This window comes from Myotis nattereri (genome assembly GCF_964212035.1).
Source record: "Myotis nattereri genome assembly, chromosome: 2".
In the NCBI taxonomy this organism is placed as follows: domain Eukaryota; kingdom Metazoa; phylum Chordata; class Mammalia; order Chiroptera; family Vespertilionidae; genus Myotis; species Myotis nattereri.
The window spans coordinates 190787363-190798318 of NC_138076.1; the positions used below are offsets into that span (position 1 = coordinate 190787363).

At 47.8% G+C, this 10956-nt stretch overlaps 1 protein-coding gene across 1 annotated transcript; it reads right to left on the reverse strand.

The window, feature by feature from the left end:
• Positions 1-4799: 4799 nt before the first annotated feature.
• Positions 4800-9916, reverse strand: CDKN1B (cyclin dependent kinase inhibitor 1B). Its single transcript, XM_081082992.1, has 3 exons — positions 8988-9916; positions 8306-8436; positions 4800-6160 (listed from the first exon to the last, which is right to left on the reverse strand). Exons 1-2 carry the CDS (start codon positions 9460-9462, stop codon positions 8315-8317), a joined length of 597 nt encoding a protein of 198 aa, XP_080939118.1. The 5' UTR covers positions 9463-9916; the 3' UTR covers positions 4800-6160; positions 8306-8314.
• Positions 9917-10956: the final 1040 nt, after the last annotated feature.

The window sequence follows — 10956 nt, forward strand, 5'->3', positions numbered from 1 at the left end:
CAATTCAACTCAAGAAAATGGTCATGAGAAAGGAAAACTGCTTAATTTAATAGAAATCCAGAAACTCAAATGTTAGAAATATAGTATCTCAAGGGTCTGGAATAGACTTTAAAAATCACAAATCTAAACATTCATTTGATAGTCAAATATTTTCTACAATGTCCCTAATCGAGGGGTCACTTAGACTAGTGCTTGACTCACACTTCAGGGATGATGAATTCACTGAGGCTAGCCAGTCTATTTGGGGGCAATTTTAGCTCAAAATTTCCTTGCCAAGGGCACGAGCAGGTTGGCATATGGTGGTCTCAGCAACTTTGTTGGGTTGGGCTTACCTTAAGGGGTTGGTTAATTGGGCTAGGAAGTATTGGGGGAATTAAGAACTACAAAATAGATGGGGTGGTTTGAATAGGAACTGTTAGACTAAAGGCTGGGCTGAAATTCTGGTTCAAATTGTCAACTACATTGCAACAAGAGTAACAGATAAAATTCCCCCTCCCCCACAAAACAAAACAAAACAAAACACCTATATGCTTATATGCCAACTTCACTAATCTGGAGATAAACTGATTTGGAGAATAATTTAAATTGTGATAAACTTTAAATTTTTCACCATAAAGTAAAACATAGTTGGTTTATAATTAACGAGGGATATCATATGTAGTAGACCTGTTTTACAAATAACATTATCCGAAATCTTAAAGTACTTCATCAAAAGAATTAACTTTCAGATCCAGTAGTCAAAGGCACTTTCAAAATCATTCCTTCTTTGAGTTTTGTTTCAGCCTTCTCCTTCCATAAAAATACTCTGGAAATGAGAGAGAACTTTCTTTTAAAAATTCAGTAAAAATGACACCGACTTCCAGACTTATGTGATCCCTGACTTGGTGGCTCCTGAAATAACCCTTTCCCCCTGTGTTTGCATTTCTTCTATTTTTTTTCTTCTTTCTTTTCCCCCTTGGTAGTGAGGTGATCTTTTCCGGGCCACCTTCACCCTCCCGCCTTCCCTAATTCTACCTTTCCAAGCAGAAGGTGCATCCTCGCCTGGAGCTCCTGCCGGCGCCTCCCCAGTACCTCCGGCCCGCGGCCGGCGAAACGCACACCCTGGACATCCATTAATGTTTATACTACATCCCTGGCCCCGCCGAAGCGTCTCCCGGTTGGTGACCGCGGCCCCACGCACCGCACCCGTCTGTACGCTGTCAACCGCACTTTGGGGGAAATTTTTGGAACAGAAGCCCCACCTATCCTCTTCCTTCCCGCCTCCACTAAACCAGCTAAACACCTCACCTGGGGCCGCTGCAGCGGTTTTGGCACACGATCTGGAGAACTGTATTTTTCACAAGAAAACAAGCATCCCAGAAAAAAAAAAATTCAAACTGCACTCAGCGGCCAATGGGGAAGAAGCGGGCGGGTGGGGGGGCGGAGGAAGCGAGCGGCGGGCGGGGCGCGCGGGGGCTGGTACCGCAGGGGATGCGTAAAAACACGGCGGGCGCCTGGTTTGGGGTGGTTGTTTTTTTTTCTCCAAAACCAGCTCGAGCGCGAGACTCCGCCTGTAGCTGCAGCCTCTCGGATCCACCTTAAATCTTCAGTGGACTCGGCGCAGGGGTCAGTGGGCGCAGCCAATGCCAATCAAGTTTACAACCACCAGCACGGGAGGGGGGAAAAAAAAAAAGAGAGAGGAAAAAAACAATCTTCAAGTTCTCCAGTCCACACACAGTCACACCGACGCACGCACACACACAAGCACACAAAAGGAAGGAGGGGGTGGGGGTACAGGCGCGCGCGCGCGCGAGGGAGAGGAAATGTTTGCAAACGCTCGCTGGAGGCTCGGTGCCCGTGGCGCGAGCGCTCGGGGAATGCGCGCGGAGAGCGCGGGCCCGGCCGAGCGCCATGATGGTGGCCGCGGGTTGGAGCCCATTTTCTTGCGGGGGAGCTGCAGTGATGCAATCCCCCGGACTGGACTCGGCTGCGCGCCTTCTCCCTGCTTTTCCTTCGCGTTCCTTTCGAGGCGCCTCGACGTTTCGCGCCCAACACGCAGAGTTCTTTTTGTATCTTTTACTTTCCTATTCCTCCCTACCCTGTGCCCCCACGCGAGATGGAGTTGGTACGCGGGTGGGGGACACACACAGACGAGTTTACGTGTAAACATTACACTTTCGGTTCTGCGGGCTCCGAGACTGACCCCACCCACCCCACCCCCACGAGAGCCCCGGTTGTTGACCAGGTCCCCGAGTTCTGTCCCCGCCCCGGGTGGTGGTTCTGTAATGATCGTGGGCCCACTTCTCCCCCACCCCCGCCTCGCTGGCAGTATTTTTACCTTCAATTTGCCCGGGAGGGAAGGGGGACTGAGCGTAGGGTGTGGCTCAGGTGAAAGAGATGGCAGATTTTAAAAAGTTAGTACGCTGAGAATCAGGTCGGAGAGCCTAGACGAGCTTTTAAAACATCCTTTTCCACCTAAAAAAGCTTCTGAAGAGCAACTATCGACGCTAGTGATGATGAAGATGAAATGGCGAAGGCAGCGTTCCAAGGCTGCCAGGAAAGGTCGCTGCGCGCGGCCAGGGCGGTGGGCGCACCGCGGCCAGAAAGGCCATCGGCCCCGCTCCCTGTTTTATTTCCTCGGTCCCTTCCGTCCCCGAGTCGTAACCTCTGCTAGTGCTTCCCTGCCGCAGCTCTCTTGCTAGGCTGCTGGGGATGCGACAGAGGACTTCGCCAAGCGGATGGAAGGGAGGCAGCGACCCCCGCGAGCGGCGGTGGCGCTCGGCCCTCGGGTGCGCCCCTACGGCCCTCCTGGCTGCCGGCGAGCCGGGAAGCCTTTCGAAAAGCGCGGGGCTGCGGGTCATTGGAGCCCGGGGGGGTGGGGGTGGGGGTGCTACTGCCCAGGAGGGTACACGAACTCGGAAAAGTTCTCCCTTTCGCTCGGGTCCCCCCATCGCTCTGGAGTTGGCAGAGTACTGATGGGGAGGGTCTGTTTGGCGAGAGGAGTGGGGGGCTTTCGCTTCTTTCTTAGCCCAGAGGAGAGATGATGAGGGAGGCGAGTTTCTGAGAAACCGCTCAGCTCCGCTGCTCAGGCGGAGACGCAGCCGCCCTTCGCGGCCTGCGGGCGCCCCGGGCGCGGGTACTGCGCTCAGGGACCCCGGCGGTGCGGGAGCTGCAAGTTGCAGACCCGGAGCTAGATTTGGTCTTTTCGTCCCGAAGCGTCAGCCAGCCCGACCCCGCAACGACCGCGGCGGGCGAACGCGGAACTGCGGGGCAATAAGGGGAGACGACGGCGCAGTGGCCAGGGTAGCCGGACAGGAGGTGGCTGGAGCTGGTGGCCCGGTCCCCTCCGAGGGACGCTCGCGGCGGGCGACGCAGTCCTGGACCGGGGAGAGGACGCTCCGAATCGCGGGGGACGCATTTGGAGACTTGACACGGGAGTGGAATGGATCAACACGACGACTGGGGACTGCGTTGCTGTGAACGTGCCCAGCGCGGCGAGCATCCGCCGCTTCCTGGCCCAGCACTCCTAAAACGCAACCTCTAAAAATTCACATTAAAGGTGCCTCTTTAGGAAAGGGAAATGGGGTCCGTGCAACAATTAAGAGGAATTTTTTCATGTTAGAAAAAAAATTTATTTTTAAAGTACCCTTTTTGGTTCAGAGAAACTTTATTTCATTATTTCCTGATTCTCCCTGCACTCCTTCCTCCCCATTTTGAATTGTTTTTCTTGTTTTCTTAGTGTCTTCCTGAAAAACACCCATACGTGTTTTGAATAGAATCACAAAACACCTTTTAGTCTTTAATTAAAATAATACCTACTTGGAAAATGTGGCCCAGCCAGCGAAGGACCTACTTTTCCCTTCCCGCAGCTGTAGAGAGAACCCTATTTTTAAAACACACACACACACACACACACACACACACACACAACTTCGGGTCAAAATAAGCTGAAACTATCTTGTTTAGAGCTCCCTTTTGGGGCGCAACAATGTAAATGTAACTACTTGAGGGAAACGATTTAATTCAAATTCAGATTTTTGCGATTTAACCATTTGCAGTTTCCTAGAAAAAAATAATTTACATTTTGAAGAGAATGTAAAATTACAGGATTTTAGTAAACTGACTTTAAAATGTCCGAATTTTTTTTCTTACTTAAGTAAAAAATATCTCTGCTATGTGAATATGAGAACCTAAAACCCTCAGATTTTTGTATTTAGGTTAACCAATTTTTGGTTGTGTAGATTACCAGGAAATTTCTAAGTTTAGGAACTTGTGTATGATGACCAGTGAAATTTGAAGAATGCTGGTTTTATCTAAATTAGTGTAGAATGCACACTAATTTCTAAAGGGCCTATAAATTTGGGTATTTTGCACAAGGGGTGTAGATTAGACACTCTAAACAATTGCTCTAATTCCCCACAACACTTCGCATGTGTAAATAGAGAATTTAGATAAACCATCAATGTTACTTTCATTTTCAATCCTGCAAATGTGTGATCAGTGTACACTTATATAAGAATTTTTAGTTCTGACACATTCATATCCTAGAAGACATAAATATTTGAACTAATGGAGAATTTAACAATCTTATTTACATGAAAATATGGCTTTTCCACATTTTACTTCTAAAGCTTTGTCCACCCCTACAGAACTAATTGGAAAATAGTTACTACCACATTCGGATCCACATAAACATGAGTTGTGGGCCTGAATTGTCTAGGTATTTTCCACTTCCTACTCTATTTGTGTAAATATGACTAAAATGCCAGGTTGAATACCTCAAGCTTAGTAAAACACAATATACACAGTTCAACTCAATGAACAGTTATGGAAGCTTTCTTTATTGATTGTTTGATATGTAACAATAATTGGCATCTTTTCACACATTGCAAAAAATTATACTTGGCTCAGTATGCAACCTTTTAAGCACAGCCATATTATTTAACAGAAGAAGGGGGGGAAATCTATTCTACCCAATACAGCATATACAAATGCACAAAACATGCCACTTTGGCTTGTATATTGTCTAGATTAAAAAAAAAAATCTTTTTTTAACATAAATAAGTTAGTATAATTTTTCAGTGTCTTTACAGAGTTATGTACACAGGTACACTTCAAATGGTTTTTTGTTTTTTTTTCATACACATACACAGGAAATGAAAAATACTGTTTAAAGATGTAGTATCCATTTCACTTATACCAGACGGGCTTTTTGTATACACACTTTCCTCTTAAAACACTACTTTCCTTTGGGCAAATTAGCAAATAGAATAAGAAGCTTTAAATTTAAAATTATTTCATTATTTTTCATGTGAAATTACTTACAGATCTTTTAAAAATATCCAAGGATTTAGAATTATTTTGACTTTGTCTACACAGCCCAAAGTGAAAAGAAAATTCAGAAATTTTCTCAACAAATCTGATAAAAATTAGATGGTTGATTCTGAGCATTCAGACTCCCCCCCTCCATTTATATTTTTTTGCCTATAATTACCTGGAGTGATTACCTAACTGCTAAATAATTAACTGGTAAATTCCAATTTTAAGGGGAGCACTAAAGACAGTTTTTTGTTGTTGTTAAAAAAAAAAAAAAGCCATTTACTGCTACATAACGGAATAATCAGAGCTCCCAAATGAAAAAAATAGCTTCATGTAAAAAATAAATAGCAGTTATCTGCAGCCAGTGTTCAAATTTGGATGATTTTTAAAACGAAGTATCAGTTCTCATTGAAAGGGACATTACAACTTTAAAGAAAACAATTCAAACCCTTTCCTTAAACTGCTTCTCTTCATGTTAAGTCAAATAATTTTCTCCTTGCTCTAAATCGAAGCAAGCTCTTCATACCTTCCAAAGCCAATTCCTCAGCTCCCCCCTCTCCCCCCCTGCCCTCCCTTCCCCAGAGTTTATGTGCTACATAAAAGATAAAAACTATATACACAGGTAGTACAATGAAGCAAATAAGGAAAAACCTAATTGCACGATGCTACATCCAATGCTTTTAGAGGCAGATCACTTAAGAGTGCCTAAAATTTTAGTGTTATTGTGTTGTTACTTTTCAGTGCTTATACAGGACATCCATTCCATGGAGTCAGCGATATGTATTTAAAATGTTTAATTCATATCTTCCTTGCTTCGCCAAGCAGTGATGTATCTGATAAACAAGGAAACATAGTCTCAATTCTGCAAGAGAAACAGAGGAAAGAATTAGGAGAAAAGTACCAGAATAACATTACCAATAAAGTACAGGAATTATTTGTCACTGTCTTCATTGGGAAATACCTGATGGAAAAGAAAGTATGTACTCAAGGTTGATGACTATAGTCATCTCTATCCAACGTTTCTTCCCTTCACTGAATTTTTGCTCTCCTCTGTGTTGTGTACTTTTGTCTACAGCACTGGTTCTCAACAGTGGGCAATTTTGTCCCCCAGGAGACATTTGGCAATGTTTGGAGACATTTTTGGTTGTCACAAGGGGGGTGCTACTGGCATCTAGTGGGAGAGACCAGGGATGCTGCCAAACATTCTACAATGCACAGGATAACCTCCCACAACAAAGACTTACTTGGCCCAAAATGTCAACAGTGCAGAGGTTGAGAAACCCTGGTCTAGAGAATGGGGGTCAAAGATGGTGAGAAAGAACGGAGAGAGGAAAATTAAGAAACTGTAACACTTAAGAGTTGCAAAATTTTCTAAATTTGAGAAACAATGGAAAATATAACTTCTAGTCTACAAAGAAAATTCTATTAACATTTTTTTTCAAAATATCCTAATGTCTTAGTCGTATACAGGATATACCTATGCTCCTGAAGAGGGCCTTCCTATTATTTCTAGTATTCTCTGAAAGGGCAATATTTACTAACAAATGCCTCTCTATGTCACAATGGCACCAGATCAAAATCCAGTAGGTCTGATTTACGGTGGCTCATCTACTGAGCTAGGCCACAAGTCACAAACCAACAACAGCTGCAGGTGATGAGGATGTGTCAGAACAGTTTTTCATCCAATTTTCCCCTTCATATACAGCTGTAATATAGAGGGTCTATAGTTCCATTTTGTATAAGCTCTGAAAATATCAGATGTATCTGAAGAAGTCATATATGTGACATTATGATTTAAAAACACAACACACTTGAATCCCACCTTAATCCCTATGGTTCTTTAGCTTATTTTTAAATTTTTATACATGAGGATTTTAAAAGTTAGTACCAACATCTATTAAGATCTCTTTATATGCTAGGCTATGAGCATGTATGGGGGGAGGGGGAGAGAAGAGGTCACAGTCTTGTCTGTAAGAGGTATATAAACTATTAATATCTATATTCTGCTCGTTATGAAAAGCTAATCCATGTAAAGTTGGGCGGGGGGGGGCGAGTTACTCAAATTATTTATGTTGATTGATTTTAGTAGATGGAAAAATCTCCACTTCCCTTGTTTGGGGGTAGACCCACCCTCGACAGCCCTGATATCTACTATCCATTTCCCATACAAATATCCAGATCACCCTGGTATAGCGCGATTAGCATACACACGCTGACTACACACGCTGACGTGTTCCTGGATTGCTTACTCTGGCAGAGTTAATTTAACTTCTGCTTTGCAACTTCAGTGTTACCAGAACTTCTGTAGGAACCTTAGTTGTTGTTGTTTGAGCTTTCTATTTTGGTTTTTAAAAATATGCAGCTTCCTTCTCTGACCTCAAAACTTATCAGAAAACAGGGAAAATGACAGTTTATAAAAATGATAAAAGAACACAACATGCCTCTCTTTTTTGCATTTCGGTTTGACTAACCAAATATGAGCCATTTGTACCTAACATTTCCCTCAAAATTTAAATTTAATTTTTTTTTTGGGGGGGGGGGCAAGGGCAGTTTTCCATGTATGGCCCAGAATATGTTATTCAACTTGAACCTCTAGGAAATGAATTCTCCTGAAGTGGGTCTGAGGTATACACCCCTCGGTCTTGGTCAGGTGAGGAAAGAACCTATTGTTCCCAACATGTTTTGGTGGGACTCACAGGGAACTTCCGTTGCTACCCACAGGGCCCTGGTGACAAGGACTTGTCTGGGACACTTGCTCTCGTCGTGTTCCAAGGGAAAATGACCCGAGGACATGGAAACTGAGAAGAAATACAGTATCCCCACAGTGATGTCCCAGCCTTCGCCATTCCTGCTTTTTTTGACTTAACAAAATATAAACAAAAGAAAAACCCACAAGCTCTAATCTGCCGGCAGCCACTGAGATCAGGTTATCTTGGGGTTGGAAAGCTCAGAGAGTGCCTGCAGCCCGATTCGGGTGCCAGTTATTAGCTCCTGGTCATCAACCCACCCGAGCACTTTACGTTTGACGTTTTCTGAGGCCTGGCTTCTTGGGCGTCTGCTCCACGGAGCCCGCGTTCGGGGAACCGTCTGAAACATTTTCATCTGTTCTGTTGGTTCTTTTGTTTTGCGAAGAGGCATCTAGGGACAAGAGGGGATTAAAAAAAAAAAGAAAGAAAGAAAAAAAGAACACAAACAGTCTTTATTAGAAAAAACAATGGCTGGCAGAAGTTGGCTCAATAGTTGGGGAATGAAAAACCCACCACCTCCACCCACCATCCTGGGCCCCGTCATGCCAAGCAGCCTTTCAGGGCGCAGACTGAGGTTGTTTTCACAGAACAGAGAGCGCTTGCTACGCCCCAAACACTCTCTCCCAAGTGCAGGGGGAGGCCGCTGATAAACACCCCAACGCTGTCACATACCTACCGCCGGCTAGACGCGAGCATCTGCGATGCTTTCGGTTAGTAAAATTATCAGATAGCACAATCTCGGGCTCCTGACTCACAAATCATAAACACAGAGAAGCAGTCGGACAGCACGCGCAACCTAAGATTACGAAAGTTCCCTCCCAAGAAGCTACGCACCGGAGTAGGCTGAAAAGAAAGGGGATGGGTCAAGCCCCACAAGCAGGCAAGGCGGTGCCCCAGACAGACAGACAGACAGACATTTTATGGCTTGGGGAGGGTCCTTACCGTCTGCTGCAGGTCGCTTCCTCATCCCGGCGCACGGCTCCGCCAAGCCCGGCTGGCTGTCGGACGCATCAGTCTTTTGCTCCGCCAAGTGCGAGTCCTCCGAGTTTGCCTGGGACCCGACGAGAGGCACCGCCTGGCGGCTCCCGCTGACATCCTGGCTCTCCTGCGCGGGCACCTTACAGGCGCCTTTGGGTGGCCGTGGGGCGCGGTAGTAGAACTCGGGCAGGCTGGCCTTTTCCACCTCCTGCCACTCATATCTACCCTCCAGGGGCTTGTGGTTCTTAAAATCAAAATTCCACTTGCGCTGGCTCGCCTCTTCCATGTCCCGGCAGTGCTTCTCCAAGTCCCGGGTTAACTCCTCGTGATCGACGGGGCCGAAGAGGTTTCTGCAGGCGGAGGGCTTGGGGTACTCCGCCTGCCGGGCGTCCATCCGCTCCAGGCTCGGGCTCCCGTTAGACACTCTCACGGTTGACATCTTCCTCCCAGGTCTTTACGACCGCCTCTCGCGCGCGCTCTCGCAAAACAAAACCGAACAAAACAAAACGCCCCGACCCAGCCCGAACTGCTCTTATAAGCCCTGCGCCTGCCCTGGGAGCCAAGAGAAACAAACCCCAACAAGTAACTGGCGAGCGTCAGGAGCGCGCTGGGTCTAGGGAGGGGTGAGGGGGAAGCCCCGGCCAGGCAGCCCCAAGTCTCCGCCGATCAAGTGTACGGGGAGCGGGAGGGCGGGGAGGGGAGGGGAGAGGCGAGAGGCGGGGGCGGCAGAGCCCGTCCGAGTCCAGGCTGGTGCAAGCCCGCGGGTCGCGCGAACCGAGCGGCTCTCCAAACCTTGCCGGCGTCAGAGTCGCGGAGGGATGAGCAAGAGGGGAGTGGGAGAAGAACACCCCGAAAAGGCGAGCCCCCTTTTCTTAGTTGCCCAATATGGCGGTGGAAGGGAGGCTGACGAAGAAGAAAATGATTGACACCGCAAGTCTATTTAAACAGAGGAGGAGATCCATTGGTTGCGGCGCCGGGAGCCGCCCCGCCGAGGCTGGCGAGCGCGGCCTTAAGGTGGCCCCGGAGCGATCCCGCCGCCTCCCCGCCTCCCCGAGCGCGCCGACTCCGAGAGCGCCGCCCGGAGATTGGCTGGTCCCGTGATTGCTGGAGGTGTACTGCTGCCAGCAAACCTGCTCCGGCTGGCCTCGCAGAAATGAAAAAATGAGACCAACAAACTAGCCCAACGGCGGGGAAGGTGGGGAGGGGCTGGGGCGGCGGGGCCTTGCGCTGCGCTGACGACGGGCGCGCAGCCGTCCCGCCCGGAGCCCGGGTCTCCCGCTCCTCTGCGGGCAAGCAAAGGGCTGGACCAGAGGATCTCAAAGGCTGCTGGCTGCTCTTTGTGCGCCTCCGTGGCGATCTTGTTCCCCCCGCCTACCCCCCTCCCCCTGCACTGCGGGCAGCTAGGGGGAAGGCAGGCGTTGGGGGCCCCGCCCGCAGCTGGGCTCTTACCTGCTGCCCCAACTTCTAGCACTGCGGCGGAGGCGGGGAAATACTGGGCTTGAGGGTCTGGGAGCCTTAGCTGGGGGGGAGCAGTGGTTAGCTCGCCCTTAGCCTAGAAGTCTCAGCTATTCTAGGGGAGACAGGGGGCTTAGGGAAGAAGCCAAGGCGAACGTCTTTCTGCAAATTAGCCTGGAGTAGGCGTGACATTTATAATAGCGTGTATATTCTGAACCCAAGCTCTCAATCAAAATAAGATTTCAAGATCTAAAACTCAAACTGGTCTCCTGAGTCCCTAATAAACTCTGTAGCTGTCTCAAACACCTTTAGTGTTCAAAAGCGAGGTTACACCCCCTGGCCCAGGTTCGTGCCTCCCAAACACGGTTAAAGCCATGGACGTGGGCTGCGTGTAGGAACTCGTCTCTTTGTATTTTTTCAGTTCTTTCCCCGGTGGTGGTAGTTTCCTCTACCTGAGTCCCGCCGCCAACTACAACAG

Bases quoted from the DNA above. Each gene is read 5' to 3' on its own strand.
- CDKN1B (XM_081082992.1), bottom strand. From the start codon at position 9,462: ATGTCAACCGTGAGAGTGTCTAACGGGAGCCCGAGCCTGGAGCGGATG. The intron at 8,437-8,987 runs GTAAGGACCCTC...TCTTGTCCCTAG, and splicing joins GAAGCGACCTGCAGCAGACG to ATGCCTCTTCGCAAAACAAA.